Source organism: Grammomys surdaster, unplaced genomic scaffold (genome assembly GCF_004785775.1).
Source record: "Grammomys surdaster isolate TR1022 unplaced genomic scaffold, NIH_TR_1.0 126118, whole genome shotgun sequence".
NCBI lineage: Eukaryota > Metazoa > Chordata > Mammalia > Rodentia > Muridae > Grammomys > Grammomys surdaster.
Window position 1 is genome coordinate 4,034,566 of NW_021620926.1, and position 19,170 is coordinate 4,053,735.

The 19,170-nt window shown below is 46.3% G+C and overlaps 1 protein-coding gene across 1 annotated transcript in view; it reads right to left on the bottom strand.

The window, feature by feature from the left end:
* The window catches only part of Tiam1 (T cell lymphoma invasion and metastasis 1), a 119,538-nt gene that overhangs the window by 78,246 nt on the left and 22,122 nt on the right, over nt 1-19,170 (bottom strand). Inside the window, exons 4-6 of the mRNA XM_028756367.1 lie at nt 8,785-9,009; nt 6,521-6,706; nt 1,167-1,313 (exon numbers count right to left, since the gene is read on the bottom strand). Coding sequence (XP_028612200.1) covers nt 1,167-1,313; nt 6,521-6,706; nt 8,785-9,009 — 558 coding nt within the window. The remainder of the gene's footprint in view (nt 1-1,166; nt 1,314-6,520; nt 6,707-8,784; nt 9,010-19,170) is intronic.

Below are 19,170 nucleotides of genomic sequence, written 5' to 3' on the forward strand. Positions count from 1 at the left end.
TCTCTCTCTCTCTCTCTCTCTCTCTCTTTCTCCCTCCCTTCCTCCCTTCCTCTCTCCCTCCCCCCCCCTCAGCAAGGAGGGTAGACATTCTGATGCTAATGGCCTCCTTCTGAAGGTTGAGGCAGAGAGCCACCTAAGTGCCAGATCCATCCTACCCTCCTGAAGATTAAAAAGATAAACCAGGTTCCTCATGCCCACATGTGTCACATACTTGACTGGTCTCCTCCAGGTTTCATCAAGACAGAAAACCCCATGTTTCAAAGGGGAATGTGTTGGTCAGTTGGGAAACACAGGACAGCAGCCTTCAGGACTCTGTGATGGAATCCTGTGAACAGGTCAGCTTTGCTCAAGGGCACCACATGTAGATTACACTGGTGATCTGGTCACGACCTCACAAATGTTGATCGTTTGGCTGTCCAGCCACAGCAGCCCATGAAATGAATACTCTCCCCAAAAAGACTTGAGTCCCTCGCCTTCTGGTCTCTAAAATCTAGACAAGTAGTTGGAGGCTATTCACTTCTCGCTGTCAGTGGAGATGGGGCAAGAATGAGGAGTGACAACAGCAGGAGAGAAGCCTCAGCCAGAAGAGAGAAGAGAAAGACCACTGGGCCCTGGGCTCCACCAAGCATCGGACCAGACCACGTGAGCCCCGTGATCCTCCGCAGGGCCTGGATCTGAGTAGAAGCGGCCATGATGGCTACTCTCACATTCCTGGTCCTTACTCCTATAGGCCAAGGAGCTGCCCAGTTAAGGGCACCTTCCAAATCTCAGAGGCAAAGAAACGGTCACATTTCCCTGGAGGCTGCCTTTGATCCAGCATCGGAGATAGCTTGAGAGGACTATACTTAATGCCCACTTGGCATGCATTCTGCGCCTTCTTTGGTAGGTCCGTAATTAACCAGAGTTTGGGGAGGTGGGAGATGGATGTTGATGACAGACTAATGGCACAGCTCAATGTCTGGACCATAAACTACTTATTAAAAACTGTCTTGCAGAACTAAAGTGTCAAGTTGATTTAAAGTGTCAGTAAAGACACACACACACACACACACACACACACACACACACAAGCATGGACACACACATAAACACACGCATGCAAGCAAATCGACTGACACAGAAGCAGCATCAGTCGGTAGATCCTTTGTGTTGACTCTGGGACCTACCTGGTTGATGGTTGGGCGTCCCTGCTTCTTTTTGGAGGTAGTGTCTAGGCCCCAGAGAGAAGAAAACCTGCTCCTTCGCTTGCTTGCAGACCTGGACATAGCCTGAGTACGCCTTCTCACTCCGATCTCACCAGTCCGGGCTGCCACCTGGGATTGGTTAAGACAGAAGAAGCCACAGGGTTGACACTGCTGCCTTGAGCTGCCACCCAGTCCCACCTTTCCATAACCCCCTCTCCCAAGACAGCAATGATCCTAGTGTTCAAAGCATTAAGCTACGGCACGGGAACTCTGGGACATTCATTGATGTAAAACGAAAAGTTGGCGAGCTCAGCCACTGTAGAAAATCAATATAAATAAATAAATAAACAACAAAAATATGCCATGTGGCTAAGAGTTAGCTGTCCTCCAGTCAGACCTGAGCTGCTGTACCTACTGCATGGAGCCACGCTTTCTCGAGATGCTTCCTGACAGCTACCGAGTTCTTTCCGTGTTTTAATTACAAATGACACTGAGGGTCAGTGAAAGCCAGCAGGTTACTGCCTGCTGTGATGCCACATTAAATCTAAGCCAGCCAATCTCTTCAATCTCTGAGAAGATAGACAAGCATCCTCTTTGCTAGGCAAGTAATTCGTGGCCCCAAATATCCAGCGTCTCCACTCGAAAATCCATAATGTATCTGGGCACTTGGCCAAGAAGTCAAAGTTGGCTTTTCCTTGGAGTGGGGCATACACTGTGACCGATTCTAGTTAATGGGACCGCTTCTAGGAAATGTTTTCAAAGGAGGGGGCTTTCTACTCTTTGGCACAGTTCATCCCTAGTGATAGGAAGGACTGGGTCATGGCCTAAAATATCAGTCTTTTCCAGGATGAAGGACTAAGAGAAGAGAACTGCCTTGCAGACTGGATCACTGAGCTAAACTGTCTCACTCTGTCTCTCTTTTTCACTGTGTTGGGGATTGAACCCAGGACCTTACACATGCTAGGCAAGCCCTCTACCACTGAGCTGCACCCAAGGCTAACAAATGTATTGATGAATGAAGGGTTTTCTCTAATGCATACATGTACTCTCTCTCTCTGTCTCGTGTGTGTGTGTGTGTGTGTGTGTGTGTGTACACATATATGTATATGTGTGTATATGTGTAACTTCCATAACTTACACATGTCACGTTTAAGTGGAGAAGACATTACACTTACGTTTCTTTTTAAAGCTATACTCTGCTGAGATGCCGCCAAGGTACCATCTCACCAGGGAAACACTTCACAACAGAATTCTACATATCTGAGGCTGCCACTGTGACAGCTGCAGAAGTGGGGGTATCTGAGGACTCCAGAAAGTCTGTAGAACACTCAGGCTTGAACTTTACCCTACAGGTTATAAGCAGTGTTCCAGGAACTACAGGGCTCTTCTGCCAGGAGATCTCAACAGGCCACCCACAAAAATCTCCTTTCAAAAGGGCGAGGTAGGAGGCACAGCCAGTCAGACTGGAAATGAAAGCCCCCACCTGCTCTTTGTCGCTGGAGGTGAATGTCTAAGAACCTACTTGTCATAGATTCCCACGCAGGCAACTCCCAACCCAACATGCCAGATGCCAGCTGGCAGCAGCCGTGGGGATGAACTAGTATTGGGTAACACAGGGGACCTCCCAGCCCTCAACATGTCGGCCACAAGGCATTTTCTAAGTCTTTGGTGTTGACAGTATAGACAGAGCAGAATCCTAGTGAGTGGACGAGCGAGGACCCCCGCATGCATTGAGGACTAAAGCCAGAGAGCTTCTCTCAGGGCATTAGGGAGAAGGGTTTTGGACTCAGATGCAAACAGAAGGATAAGAGAACCATGGGCCCATCATTTCAGCTAAATACTTAAACACGGATCAGGGCATTAAGAAGAGGGAGCCAAGACTCCCGTGGGAATTTTCATGAGAAAGATTTTAACCTACACTTATTCTTTAGGTATTTAAGGTGTGTGTGTGTGTGTGTGTGTGTGTGTGTGTATCCTACAAACAGAAGACATCATAAAACAGGTCAAATGTTCTGGTCTCTACTTTCTAAGTTGAAGGCAAACAAAGGTTGTAAAATGATTGGATCAGAACATGCTGACACATGTGTGTTCTGGGTAGACACAGAAGAAATGGCGTTGAACTTTAAAATTCTAACCACAAGAAAACCTGAAAAGAAAAAAAAAATACAGCTGTTTGGTCTCACTGAATGTGCAAACAGCAAAGGCTACTTGTTAGTACAGCGTCTGTTGTTCTGTCTGCCCTCAAGCTACACACAGGTAACCAGGAGGGGTGAGCACCCTGTATCTGTGGATTCAAGCAACCTTAGATCAAAATTACTCAGGAAAAATGCTCCATATGTGCCAAGCATGTTCAGACATTTTCCTCATCACTGTTCAGTAAACAATGGAGTATAAGTACCTGTAGAAAATTTGCATCGCATTAAGTGTTGCAAGTAATCTACATATGGCTCAAAGTGCAGGGGAGGGTAAGCCCCGGCTATGTGGGAACAGCAGGCTACGTAGCACGAGGCACTTGACCAACCCCTTTGGCATCCGAGGGGCTCTGGATGCCACTCTTCTGTGGATGCTGAGGGGTGACTATCACAGCAGATGTCTGTTAGCCTGCTCATTTCATTCCCAGCATGTCCCACTGTCTGCACTTAACCACATCCCACTAACTGCATGTGTCCCTCTCCCCGTCTTTCCTACATGAAGATGAGGCTCCAGTAGGACAGACTCTGCATTCTTCCCTCTTTTAACCCTCATCACAAGGCTAGCAGCTGACATACGACAGGGGCGTGTGTGAATTTGTCCATCAAATAAATTTTAAAAAATTAAAATTGAATACTGTGGCAGCAATAAACTCTTGGGTTTAGACATTCAAGAGGGAAGATAAACCTGTGCTATTTATCAACACCCTCAACTCAGTGCCGGCTGGCTGACTGACTTAGATTGCTCAGCTGAAAGACTCTATTTAGCAGGTTTTTTTCAAGTGCTAAAAGGCCCTATAGGCTGTACTGGTAGCCACCTCCCCAACCCCCACCCCTCTGAAGACAATCATGACCAGAGGGGTATAGAAAAACAGGCTGGCAGAACTGCTGGACAAGAACGCAGAGGTTTCTCAATGACCGGCCCAGACAATGCCTCCTCTGTGGAGGGCACCTGACTACGCTATCAGTCAGCTCATCTGTGCAAACAAGAACAATGATAACCTTTCTTCAAAGAATACAGCAGGGACCCTTCAGTTAATGAAAGCAAATCACTCAGCAGGACTGAGGCTCTCCTAGTGAATGGGACTCCCATTGTAGCTCCAAGCCCTCCCCTGGCCCTGGTTACCCTTGCACATCCTCCACCCCCACTTAAAAGGAGGGGGGAATAACCTAGACAAAGGAGAAATTGAGGGATGATTCAGCTCCCATTGAGAGGAGGGGACCCTTAGGGTCAAATGACAAGGAGAGATTGGGGGCAGGGTGTCCAATAAATCAGATTGAAATTGCCTGCTCGAGCTGTTCCTCAGGAGCCTGGGCAGAAAACAGAAGAAGATACTCAATAGAGTGAGCTAACTTGTTCTGTCTCAGGCCAAAGGCCAGCTGTAGTCAGGCAAGGGCGCATAGACGCCATGGTTTGTGTGGTTGAGGCAGATAGCAAGAAACACAGCAGAGCAACAGAGGCAGACTCAGGGAATTAAATAGGATTCTTCCACATAACTGAGCAAAGACCCTTCAGAGTCACTAGCTTCTTCAACAGGGTAGATTTAGCACACCTTCCACCCAATGAGGAGCGCAAACATCACAGACATTAATGGGTTGGGGGAGGCTGAAGGTCAAAGATCAATTATGACAAGTGTCTCAGGGGCTTTCCCTTGTCTGTTTCAGAGACCTAAGCTCCAATGTCTTATAAGAAAATAATCAAAGTGTGTGAGTTTGAAGTAGAAAGTAAAACTGTATTTCTTCATGATCGCTCATGTGCCAGTAAAGAGGAGAGGGGTGTGGAGACTGGGTATTGACAGGTGGTGCCTCACTGAGGTTGCCTGTTAATAAAAATAAACACTTTTGATTAGGATATTCTGACAGGAGCAAAAAGAAAACCTTCATCTCATATTTTCTCCCGACACAGAATGCAGACTTGGCTAAGTTAAAAACTAGTAACAGACCTAGACCACATCAAAAGTAAAAACTTGGGTTCAGGACTTAGTCCTCACTCGCCTAGCTATTACAGAAAAAAAAAAAAAGTAACAGCCATAGAGATAGGCAAGAGGGGCTGAAATTAGCAGATGAGGCAGTTTTAACAAACTCTAGAAATTGGTATAAGACCTCTTTCAAGATTCAAATCTCCCCCTAATTATCTGAATGATGACATTAATCTATCTACAGAGAAAGCAAACACCTTGGACTGAATTATAGCTCAGAATTCAGTGGCGGGCTCAGCTGGCACTCAGCTGAGACTTCCCAGGGTGGCTCTGGAGGCTGCCACTTAACATCTATCTAACTCCACAGTAAATGTGTCACAGGTTATGAGGGTGTGCCCCTAGATGGGCTACAACATGTTACTTGTACATGGGTTGTTTTTCCCCTTTGGCAGAAATGGGTCCAAAGTACATAAAGCTGTTTGCAATTTAGCAAGTGTTCAAGATTACAGACTGTCAATGCGGCTCAAACATCGAACCTGCTGCTTGCTCTGGGGTCAGACAAAAGGCTCCTTCCTTAGGGGAACACCCTTTCGGCCACTTCATCACTGAAACTTGGCCTTCCTCTAGCAGAGCACATATTTACAGCTATCAAACTATGACAGAGCGAGATGTCCAATCTCCACAAAGATCTGTGTTTAATCTATGTCCTGTGGGGAACTGGGGAGAGTATCTCCACCCATGAGAGGACAGGTTCAAGCACAAAGAAAAGCCCTCCATCGATCATTTACATAAAGTTAATTTTTTTTTAACTTTGCCAAAACTGCCTAAAAATAACATTTATCAACAAGCACTGCAGTGAACATACCTTAAGACAGCACTGTTACGGGACCGGGGCAGTGTAGCACAATGGTAGAGAGCTTTAATAGCATGGGTGAGATCTTGGCTTCAAGTCCCAACACCACAGACAGGGATAGGCTGGGGGTAGGGTTGTGGGAACAGAGTCTTTTGGGTTTTCTGTACACAATAGTTTAAACCCTATCAAAAGAGATTTAAGCTCATTTCCACACAGGTTCGAATAAAATTTTGCATTAGCTTCAAAGTGAAGACTTTTTTGGAAATCTGTATCACGCTGCAAACTAGGGAAATACTTCAGAATCCCTACCAGGTCCTGTTCAGGATTAAGCATTGAGATGAATTTTTTTTTCCAAATTCACTTGCTTCTACTCACCAGGGCATGAAAAGATGACACGGAGAAGATCCCAAGGCGGCCCATGGACACCTTCGTGGGCCGGCTTGCAAAGGCAAGCAGCCTTTTGGGGTTTGGTAGCTCCCCGCCCTGGAGGCTGGCTAAGTAACAGCGGAAACGGAACAGGTCCATCTGGAACTGCTCGAGGTTCTGCTCCCAGACAAAGATCTACAGTAGTGGGGAGGGGGGAGAGAAAGGGGTCATGAAAGGTAAGAACAAACATTAGCCACCTGCTCCAAGAATCTCGCAGATCTGTTTATTGTAAAGGCACAATTACAATTCTAGAGGGTAAACACGGGGCGGGGGTGGGGGGCTTTCAGGGTACATGTTTTCTTCTTTACAAAGATCTTTAACCATAAACTCAGCATCATGAACGCAAAGTACGTCGTCAGTTATTGGTGTTCTCTCTTAGCTGGGAGTTCATGGAGACGTGTGTGTGTGTGTGTGTGTGTGTGTGTATGTGTGTGTGTGTGTGTGTTGTCAATTCTGACTACAAACCTAAGACAGAAGGAATAGAAATGGAGGGATTTCCGGCACCAAGGAACTTTCATGTGGACTAAGCGAGGGCTCTTACCAAGAAAAGAGAAGATAAATGAAGTCAGTTAAAGGTCAAAAGCAAATGAAGGGAAAGCTTTGGTAAAAGCATGGTGGCAAGAAAGGGTTGGAAGTAGAAAACTGTCAATGATGAAGACCCAGATACTGGGGTATGGGGTTCCACCCACAGCTAATGTCCACATGTGTCTTTGCCACTCAAAGTGGTGAAATATCCTCTATTCACTGATATGACATTCAAGCAAGGTCACAAAAGGGAGAGTGCATTCAAGAGTAACGCCTGACACAGAGTGCAACTTCATGGGGCTGGAGAGCTGCTCTGACTGGACCCGGGGTCTGTTCCCAGCATCCACATGACAACTCATGACTGCCTGTAACTTCATTCTTAGTGGTTCCAATGCCCTCTTCTGACCTCTGTGGGCACCAAGAAGGTGTGTGATGCCCAGATATACAACAAAAGACACTTATACACTTAAAGCCAAATCTTCAGAAAGGACAACAAGAGGGCTGAGGGGTCATGGGTGACATCTCCCTTTTTAATCTCTGGTAAAATCAATGAGAACACAGATGTTCATGATGGCAGTGTTCACAGCAGCCGAGAAGCTGCAAATGGCTCAGATGCTCATCAAAGGAGAAATGGTTCAGTGGTGTGTCTGGACAATGGAGTAAGGAAAGGGCTCAAAGGAGGAAGGCAAGCTGACGTGTAAGCTGCGGTGCAGATCAACGCCAAGAGGCTCTGCTAAGGGAAGAAGGCAGGCGCAAGGGTCACATACTAAGCAATTACATTATTAGGGAGCATCTCAAAGGGAAACCCTTCAAGACAGGGAGCCAGAGACTGAGGGGGACAAACACAAGTTGGCCTCCTATTGCTGCAGGAAGAAGTGGCTGAGTATCGCACATGCGCAGTGGCCGAGTATTGCACATGCGCAGTGGCCACCTAACACCGCACATGCGCTGACGGCTAAGCTGTTTATTTCACATTGTTTTTTTGCTATGTGAATCTGCCTTGTGAGTTGTGAATTTATAGCAACCAATAATAGAAAGAACAGAGCAAAGGGCCCTATGTACCCTATCGCTATAGTGACAATGTGCAGACTTTTGTCATTATTTCTTAAACACTATAGCACAGCAATTATAACTACCAGGTATCACAAATGACATATGGATGTGTGTAGGTTACGAACATATACTATGCCATCTTTTATGTCAAGGACTGGGGCATACACAGATTTGGGTTTCTGCAAGGTTCTTGAAACCAATTCCTTATGTGTAGTGACGGACGGCTGAGTGGACTTTTTAAAAAACACCCGTCACTTTTTAAATTTGTGTCTCTGAGTTCATTGAGGAATCGGGAATCCTCCTCATGGGTCAGCTCCATGATAAAGTTGGGAAGGAAATCATAGATTTCAAATTGCACAGATTCCCTTGGAAACACAAGGACGGGAGGGAGCCTGAAGGCTCTTCTCTCCCATTTCTACCTTCTGTTCAAAGTCTTCTTGTTCCCTTTAGTGCAAAACAATCAACTCTGAACAAAGGGTGAGGAAATCTGACAGTCACAATGGAGAGTTTAACAGTCTGGGTGACAGGCTGCCTCCGAGATAACAGAAGATGTTTCAGGATTCCCAGACAGCAACAAAAAAATAAAAGCCCTAACAAATCTGCCCCGCTCCAGAAACACAAAGGCGGTTGGTCACCTGGTCTAGTATGGTCTTCTTCTTCTTCGAGTCCGTCACTGAAGACAGCTGCATCTCCCCCATCTTCTTCATCTTCTCGTCCATGTCGATCTTCTGCTCCAGTTTTTTGATTTCCGACTTGAGGAGGCGGAGTGTGTCTTCCTTGTGGTGGTGTCTTGCAACGGCAGCTGCGCAGGCCGAATGGATGGCGGTGATCCAGTTTTCCAACTCTGTCTGGCTCGTGGTCTGTAGAAGGGAGCAGGGAGAAGCCTCTTCTTAGAAGCTCACAAAAACTAACAGTGTGTCCCGGGAGGCAGTGTCCCTGAGGCAAGGTGTCAGGTCTAGACACACAGACAGACAGACCGAACACACACACACACACACACACACACACACACACACACACACACACACTCACAAAGGACTACCTTAATATCCCCCTTCTAGAAATCTACAAAAGAGGGTCAACCCAACTCCACCCCACAAACCCTCAAACAGGATCTTCAAAGAAGTTGCATGTTAACCAATGTACCTAAGAAATTCTGTTGCTTCAATGGTACTTGTAAAGAACGAATCCCAGTTTTAAGCAGTGCTATCAAAACTAGGGCAAGAGAGGCTCAAGGTAGCCGGGATCAATACAGCCTTAGGGAACTCCAAGAATGCATCCACGAGAGCAGCCATCCATGAACCACCCACAAACTACCAACAGCTTGTTATCAAGAAGACTGAGAGCATTGTGTGGCCCACACCAATGGATAGGTGACCTCCAGTGGACAGGTGACCTCCACCTGGGGGTGGTATTAGACAGAGGTGCTCTGCAAGGCAAAAGTGGTAATATTTGAGAGCAAAAATTCATGGGGTAACTTGTTATTAAATATTCACAAGATCTGCACAAGCTTAAGCCAGATCAAATCCCAGCATGGAAGGGGGAAATGGTCACCCCTGGCCCATCCTAGCCCACCCTAGCCCACCCTAGCTCACCCTAGCTCACCCTAGCTCACCCCTAGCCCACCCTAGCCCACCCTAGCACACCCTAGCTCACCCTAGCTCACCCCAGCTCACCCCAGCTCACCCCAGCTCACCCTAGCTCAGGAGCTACTGGCATTTGACTGCTGCTGGGTGAGGGAGAGCCTATTTGCTCTAACGGTTTATCAGTCATACTCCAGGGTGGGCAGGCTCCACACCAAGGAGCAGACTCCAACACAAACTGGACTCAGTGGGTTAAAAGAGAGACAAAGAGCATGAGAGAGATGGAGAAACGGACAGACAGATGGGGAAGGAGGGAGGTTGGGGAGGATCTAGGAGGAGTTTGGGGATGGGAAAATATAATCAAAATAGTTTATATAAAATTCTCCAAAAAAATAAAATCACTTTTTAAAAAACTAGGAGACCAATCAGGAAATATTTGTAAATGTGGAGATGCCAGCCTTTTCCGGGTATTCCCTTAAGCCCAAAGAACTCCATAAAGGCACCGGGTTTGGCTCAGCTGAAGAAATCGCTGGCTCGGTCACTACAACACTAAGGTGGCTGCTGTCATCATTTTTCCTTTGTAGGCAGTAATCTGTATTTTACCTCACTAGCTGGCTGTCTTACCAACAAACCTCTTTTACCAGGACCCCTGCCCCACCTCCAGAGTATTATTCCTCGGTACCTAAGAATGGAAATTTTAGTTAAAGAACAACAGAAGCCATCGGTAATTATCCTGAATCTGAAAGCTTTGTACTCCCCCAAAGAAATGGCATCCAATAGTAAAAACGTTGTCTTGCAAGAAAACCAGCTAACGAGCCTGAAAGATCTGATGTGCTCAGAACTGGACAGAGGGAGTGACTGGCCAGCAGATGGAATCGAATTCTGCAGACTGAGCAGGGGGAGAGGATGGGGGAGAACAGCCACAGGTGACTCTGAGGAGTAAAGATGGAGAAAGAGTTGCCGTGTATAGAAGTGTATACAAGGAGGAATACTCACTCCTCACGAACTTAGACTTATCTTCCCTGTCAAGTTCCTTGCCTTACACCTTTCCCCTGAAAAACAGAGTTTAAGCTCCTCCCACAAATAATGAAACCCTCCAGCCGCTGCCAGGATGATATGGTGTCTGAGCCCTGGACCCCTCAGGAGAGGTTGTTTTGGTAGGCTGAGTTATTTTTCCTGACTGTTATTTGTTTACCTGGGCTGGTTTTTAGAGACAGGTTGAGACATCTTAGGTGGCCCAAACTCTTGATCTTTGATCCTTAGCCTCCCGAGTGACTATGGGATTACCAGAGTGAGCCACCAAACCTGGTCACATTTTTATTTTTGTTAGCGAAAGAATCAACTTGGATGGAAAAGTAATAAATGCGGATTATTTTCTACAAAAGAAAACAGTAACTCCAGTGTTGGCAAACGTTTAGAGCAACTTGAAGTCCCATGCACTCTGAATTTCTGGCTGCTCAGAGTGGGGATAAATGCTTCAGTGAATAGTTAAGTACAATCGACTGAGGTTGGGTGTGTGGACGCCTTGTGGCGCAGTACATGAACTCACAGTATAGAACCAACTAAACATTCATACGCTCAGAAAAACTGATGTGCCAGAACACACATATAGCAGCAGCAGTAGGATTAAAAAGAGATTTATTTTTGTATTCTTTGTATGTGTTTTGTCTGCATGTATGTCTGTGTACCGTGTGTGTGCAGTGCTGGAGGGGGCCAGAAGAGGGCATCAGATCCCCCTGGGACTGGAGTAAAAGAAAGGGGAATCAGTTGTTTCCTTCCTATGAGGACTTCAGCCCACCTCTGCCTTGGGCAGGGTCGTCCGTTCTGATGTCAGGCAGGCTCTCTTTTAAGAAGTGAAGACAAAAGGGGTTGGGGTTTTAGCTTAGTGCAAAACCAACATTCCCAAGGTTTGACCCTCAGCGCACAATCAAACAAATAAATGGAGCTGGTGTCAACTCAAGTGAAACATCAACTGTCTTGGAACTCACTTCTAGCATGAGGATCTGAGTTCGAGCCCCAGGACCCATGGAAAGAGCTAACAGTGGGGGGTGGGGGTGGGGGGCATGATTGTAAGCCCAGTGCTGGAAGACGGTCACAGGAGACTCCAAGGCTTGATGGCCAGTCTAGCCTAGCCTAATCAGAGAACTCCAGGTCAATGAAAAGTCTCCATCTCCAAAATAAAATAAGATAAGATAAAATAAGATAAAATAAAATAAAATAAAATAAAATAAAATAAAATAAAACAGTGGATGGCTCCTGTCCCTGGCACATATACAAATGCACTGGCACATACATGAAAAAAAAATCAATAAACTACACTCAAAGGAAGAAGAAAATGTCAGTCCCCCAGAACTACAGACACATGTGACGGCAGGCTTTTGAGAAATTTAGCCACCAGCCCCTTTAACCACGAAGATGTCTGCCATCTAAATCTAAAAGCCTGCTGGTGGCTGAAGGCATCTCCATTAGTGAGAAGTTTTGCTCCCGCTGTCCTGTCTAAATAAAACAGCCATTCCCTGGTGTTAAGCTGAATTCATTTCAGAGCAGAACAATTCATGAGCTCTTGAGTAAAGTCGGTTCTCGGCTCAAGGGAGCCCAGTCCTGATAACAGGTAAGAAACCTTGGTGCTGACTTTTCTTGGCAGCTATGTCTGTGGAGAAAAGTCTTAAAATACTTGATCGGTTCATGGGCTCAAGAGTTCCGAGATGACCACAGGGGCCTACTAACGTACTGTTGTGGGGCCCACCGTGGCCTCTCTATAAAATAAAGTCTAAAGTCTGACACTTACGAAAGCTGCTCAGTCCAGTAACCTTACAGAAAGCAAATGCTCTGAGACATGCTCTAAGAAAGTGCTCATCACCAGAGTCCAGGGGCCGCAAAGGTAGGAAGGAGAGACCATCCGCACCCACCTGTACACCCTAGCTCACCCCCCACCACCCCACCCTTGCCAGCCATTCCCTACATCTCCCTATGACAGTGGTCAGGTAGAGTATGTGATTTTGTGATCCTTCTGCTGCCGTCTGAGGATGCTATAAATACTACATGAAGTTCAATGAGGGGGGAAGAGAAGTTCTTGCCAACAGATAATCAGCAAAAAAGATGTATTTGCATAAGAGCCCCTCTGTGCTCAGAGATATGATGAAGCTTGGGGCTTCATTACGTATTTAAATAGATGTAGCTTCAGATCACCCACCGCACGGAGGACCCTCGGTGATTTCAGATAATCAATGGTTTACGTGAGCGGCAGAAAGGGAGGCTGGATTTAAACTGGAGAAATGAAACCCCAGAAAACAAAGGCTAGACCTGGAGAACTAGGACTTGGGGTACGTTGAGTTGACAGAGGCACAAGAATTAATTCTACAGAATGTTAAACGTCTTTTTAATATTAAAAGAACAAAAAGGGAGGAAGGGAAGTGTTCATCTTTCAGAGGCTAGATAAAACGGGAGTCCTGTGTGAATCCTTCGAAGGCCTTTCCCTCTTGGTCCTGTTCATCCTGTGTACAGGTTTTGTCAATATAAGCCTTAATGAAGTGCCCACTTTTAATATCTGTATAGGGAACCTAACATGAAGATCCCCCTCCCCAAATGGAGGTCACACAACAGTGCACCCAGGCTCAACTCTCTTCCCATCCCCAACTGAGGGTCATTTTTATAGAAGGTGACTTAAATACAGGAAGCCTATACCAGAGAGGCAGATGTTGCTGGCCACAAACAGAGAAGTGCATGGTTATCAGCTCGCTGTGAAGGCAAAGCACAGGACTCACCACTGGCAAAGCTGAGGACCCCCGAGAAAACACCACCAAAGCTATCAACTGAAGTGCCTACATAGAAGGCCACTGTCCGTCTGCCTAGGCCGTGAGAGTAACTGACCACAAGCAGATCATGGCCAGGCTTGAGGTGTCTCCTGATTGACTATGAGCAGAGCCTTAGATCACCAGGTATTGGATGCGAATCTCCAGCTGAAAGTCAGAGAGGACAGAAGCAAGAACAGAGACTCCGGAGCTTCCCCTAAACCTACAGCCTCCTCAGAAAAGCCAGAGGACCCAAAGCTGAGACCAACAATAGTCCCTGTCACAGTGAAAGAAGAGCAGGAGGTGGAGAGATGGAGGTGGGCTGACCCTGACAGAAGTCCAAACCACTGAAACCAGCCTGTGGGAGACTCAAACCACACTCCCCCATCTCTTTTTCGTAATTAGCCTGTGTTGGGTGTTGGGGAAACACCACACCAGTGATTTCTGTCACATCTTCTCCATCAAGCGGCCTGGAAGCAGTTCTGCCGCAGCCTTATACCTCAGGGGGCACCATACTTTGAAGTGTTTTCCTTGAGGGCTTCAGTGTCCCGATGTGGCTTGAATATGACTCCCTGCAAAACCTCATGTCGACCCTGGTATCCAAAGTAGCTGTGTCTAGTGGAGGGCCCTAGGTCAGAGGCAGAGCCCTCCTGAATGCATTCATATCCTTGCTGTCTGAGAAAATTCCTGCTCTCCTAGAATTAGATTCTGTAACAGAAGAGCGGGTTATCAAATAACTGAAGTGCAGGCCCTCCTCCCCCATTTTGTACAGGTCACTATCCCCTTCGCTTCCTAACAGGAGCTGAAGTTAAATACGCTGCCACCAAAAACTGTTTTTGAGGGGCAGCCTGGGAGCAGAGATATGATCCACAGTGCTGGGAAAACAGGACTTAGTTATAAACCAAATCAACCCACAAACTGCCAAAGAAAAGTCCTTCCAATATAATAAAGGAGGATTTGGATCCATCAAGATGGCAACAAACTCATTTCAAAGGCAAAGCCCACAAAGACAACATCTAAAAGAAATTAAAGTTCTGTGTTTGGGTTGGGTGTGGGGAAGGGAGAGTCTACCAAATAAATGGGAAAGAACTGTGGGATAAGTGTTGATGCTGGGGGGGGGGGTGTTAAGGTACTGCAAACTCAGGATGAGCTAACGGAGGAACCACGCGGTGGGAGAGGAAGATGAATACATTAAACCTCAGTGCAGGCTGCACGGGGCTGACCACAGGAGCACAGGAGGCACGAGTCTACACATAACTAGGAGAATGGCTCAAGTATTTTGGACAGATAGCCCAAGGAGGAGATGGGGCCACCAGGAGGTCAGATTAATACTCAAACAGGAAAATGGCAAGAGCTGTCGGCATTACAGAGAACCCTGCACTTACCACTTACAACAAAGCAGATGGATAGAGGAAAGCTGGGAACTCCCCAGCCATGGCAGGGAGTGAGTGGCAGGGAGCAGGAGAGCTGGCCTGCAGGAGGCTCTGGGAGACGTGATGTCCAGAGGGCGGGGCTACACCAGCATGCACAAGTCCTTCTACCATCTTTTCTGTAGACTTTACTCTACATTTTTTGGTAGATGACATTCAGGTTTTTCCCTAACCCGATCTTGTCTTGGGCATTTGTCTGTGACCTCCCTAAAGTCTGACACCTGGAAGAAAGATCCCCAGAGCTTGATGAAACTCAAAAGTGTTCCTTATTCACTGTGAAGCCATGTTCAACTTCTATAACAGGAAGAGAGTGAAACTTCCTTCTGATTCTTTTTTTTTCCTCAATTCTTTTTTTTTTCAATTTTTTCTTTCATTGGATATTTTCTTTATTTACATTTCAAATGTTATCCCCTTTCCAGGCCTCCCCTCCAGAATCCCCTATCCCATCCCCTCCCCCTGCTTCTATGAGGGTGCTCCCCCACCCACTCCTGCCTTCCCACCCTGGCATTCCCCTACACTGGGGCATTGAACTCCCTCAGGCCCAAGGGCCATTCCTCCCACTGATGACCAACAAGGCCATCTTCTGCTACATTTGTGGCCGGAGCCATGGGTCCCTCCTTCTGTACTCTTTGGTTGGTGGTCCAGTCCCCGGGAGTTCTGGGGGGGCTGGCCAGCTTGCACTGTTGCTCCCCTGGCTAAGTGTTCATGGTGTTGACTGAGAATCCACGGTCTGTCAGACACTCAACCAGGTTGCCCATTTAATCTGTGACTAAAGAAAACAGTACAGACACCATCTTTTCAAGACTCCTTATGATACACACAAAGTACCATTTCTTTTTATGAGCTTTTGTAACACACAGGAAGTAGCCTAGTAAAAATGGTCTTCTAAGTGGCAGAGACATACACCAAGGAGAGGCACTTCTGCTAACAGCACTCTTTTCTTCACCCCTGTACACACACAACCGCACACAGTTTCTACTCAAGCAAGCATCTGTCTCCCTTGCCCCGTCTGGTAGGCAAGCTCCCGAGGCATTTGGCACAGGAATTTGAAACACATGTTAGGCTGTTTCCTGCAAGAGGCTGAGCCATGAGGAACTGCACCATCCTCTAGGAATAAACGGATGCCCACCAGGGAGTTAACTGGACTGTGTAAGCAGTGGGTGCTGCCTCTGACATCATCAACTCAGGGGAAAAAACTCTAATTAAAATAATTTAGGGGAAGGAGACACAACCACACTCTGCAGGCAGCATAAAACTCCTTCTGTGTCAGCTACTCCAGCATGCAAGACTCCTTCTGTGTCAGCTACTCCAGCACTCTCCCTCATCCCCGCCTCCACTCTTCACACAAAACCCCTTTTCTACTTCCGTGGGTTACACGAATCTCTTTCCAGGGTAAGTGAGTGGGTCTCTGGGCAGCAGGGTCGAATCAGCAGTGAACCAGCTCAGGAAACTGTGGAGAATGGAGCCCTGGGGCTGAAATAACCTACAAATTATTCCCATAATCACAGCTGATCTGGCTCGCTGCAACCTCACCCCGGCACACACAGGTTTCTTTCAAATCCGGCCCCTCTGGAGCTATGTGGATTACAATAAGTAGATGGCAGAAAATGCCGTCACGGATCCCAAACAACAGTAATTTCCTCTGAAAAGGTTCACTTTGTCCTTTATCCCACATAAGTAGCATAAAAATCCCCCATTAAAAGAAGACAGAGGTTTCCATGAATACAGTCCTGTGTTGCCTCAGAAAGCATTTTGTACAATGTGACTTATTGGGTGGATTCAGCTAGCAATTTTATGGCCACGTAGGTCTTTTAGTTGGAACTCATAGCAGAGGTGAGGAAGAGAACAACAGGAGGCCTTGCTATTGGTCAGGTAACCATCTGACACGAATGCTGCTGACAGGAGTGCCCAAGAGCGGCTCAATTGTTCAGACCAGAAAAGGGTGGTCACTTCCCTGTCACCACTACTTAGGCTCAGTGGTGACACTGGCAAGGCACTCAGACAAGAGGGTGTGAGAAAAGAGAAGCTTGGGTTCGCTCCACCCCGACACCCACTGTGCACCCTGGAGGCCGCCTGCCTTCAAGTTCACAGGTGGGGTGAACAATCCAATCAATAAAACAATCTACTGGGCTGGAGAGATGGCTCAGTGGTTAAGAGCACTGACTGCACTTCCAGAGGTCCTGAGTTCAAATCCCAGCAACCACATGGTGGCTCACAACCATCTGTAATGAGATCTGATGCCCTCTTCTGGTGGGTCTGAAGACAGCTACAGTATACTCATATATAATAAATAAATAAATCTTTAAAAAAAAAAAAAATCTACTGAGCGACCCTCCCCCACCCCCCACTGCGGGGCACTTTCAAGACAGCAATGGTCTTTAAATCTGTCCTGATGGAGATACATAAAATAAAGGACACCTTTTCTAAAGGAGCAAAGTATGAGGGCAATATTAAAGTTGGACTGTCAACTCAGGACTTCCTGCACCCTCTGCAAACGCTCTACCAACTGAGACTCGTCCCCAAACCCTTAGCTATTGATTTAGGAAATAGCACCTTGCTCCCAAGTTAACATTGCTTTTTATAGTGAGTCTTTTGAAATGGCTCAGTTATAATATAAACAGAGAGCACTGATCAGAAAGTCAATATATTCCTATGAGGGGTTAGGCTGGACAGATGGAGGCTAAGCATACTTACTGCTAAGGGTGGTTTGAATGAATATGTCCCCGATAGGTTCATGTCTGCATGCGTAGTCCCCACATAATGTACTGTTTGGAAACGATTAGGAGGTTTGCCACTCTGGAAACCTCAAAGCCCAAGCCAGGCCCAGAGTGTGTGTGTGTGTGTGTGTGTGTGTGTGTGTGTGTGTGTGTGGTATATGTGTGTCTGTCTGTCTGTCTGACTATCTCTCTCTCTCTCTCTCTCTCTCTCTCTCTCTCTCTGTTGCCTATAGATCAGGATGTAAAACACACACAATCTATACACATAAAAGAGACACAATGAATCAATGAATTTGGGGAAGAATAAATTCAATGACTGATACAAACTCACATTATAAGCTACATTAACAACAAAATCATTACAATGACAAAAGAAAAAATTCATCACAGAAGTAGGACAGTTGTAAAAATGACAATGGGCTTCTCTTTGAAGGTCTAGAGGCAGTGGGATAGCAGTTTTCAGTGCGTGGCAATAAAGCTGTCAAGTAAAATATTATACCCAGAAAAACTATCCCTCACCAATGAAGGACTGGCAAGATGGCTTTGTAATTCAAGGCATTTGCCACTAAGCCTGATGACCTGAGTTTGGTCCCTAGAACCCACGATATGGAATAAGAGGACTGACTTCCGCAAGCTGTCCTCTGACCTCCACACCCTTCTCCCACTCTACACACAAAGAAGCAAATGCAAAGCCAACTTACCACTACTTGTGCTCAAAAGATTCCCCTCCAACCTGCAAACCTTTCTCTTTAAATGAAGTCACTCTCAGATAAACACGTGTGTTGGCTTGGATGATAAGGGGCACGTGTGTTCTGTTTCATAAGCAGGCTGATGTGAACGTATGGGTGTTAGGTGGCCACCGAGTGCCTAAACCTCCTTCCTGCCCTGGGTAGTGACTGCACATTCACCGTGAGATAGCTCACTGAAAGTTGCATTTGTATTCCATGCATTGAGCTTTCTCTGTGCTCTTCATCACATTAATGGGATAAATGAGGGAAGCCTTCCTCTCTAAAAGCACAAAAAGTTCTTGCAAACTCACAAGGATTCACTATAAAAGGAAATGTTAACCTTGAAGCAGAGAAGTATTTTTTTTTTTTTTGTGAAACAATTAACAGACTTTCAAGAATGCTAGATGTAAAAGTTCTGGTAAGCTGAGAAAGAGAAACTATTTAGGGACAACCAGTCCTTTCTGGGATGTAATTATTTTACCTTATGAGTAATATTAGCAGAGAACATATTATGATAAAAAGTTTGACAGCTCAAATCACACCTAAATTAAGGAGCGCATGATCCTATTCTGAGTGCTACCCAGCGCTACCGAAGTGACACAAGAAACCCATCTGCTCACATCAGAAAAACGGCAGGTTTCTCAAACCCAATGCACAACATTCACACCCTCTGCCTGAGGGCTCTCGTTTCTGCAATTCACCACAGGTGTTCACTTTGTTGTCTATCACTTCTGTCTCTGTCCTAAAGGATCTTACCATTATTTTTTTGCCG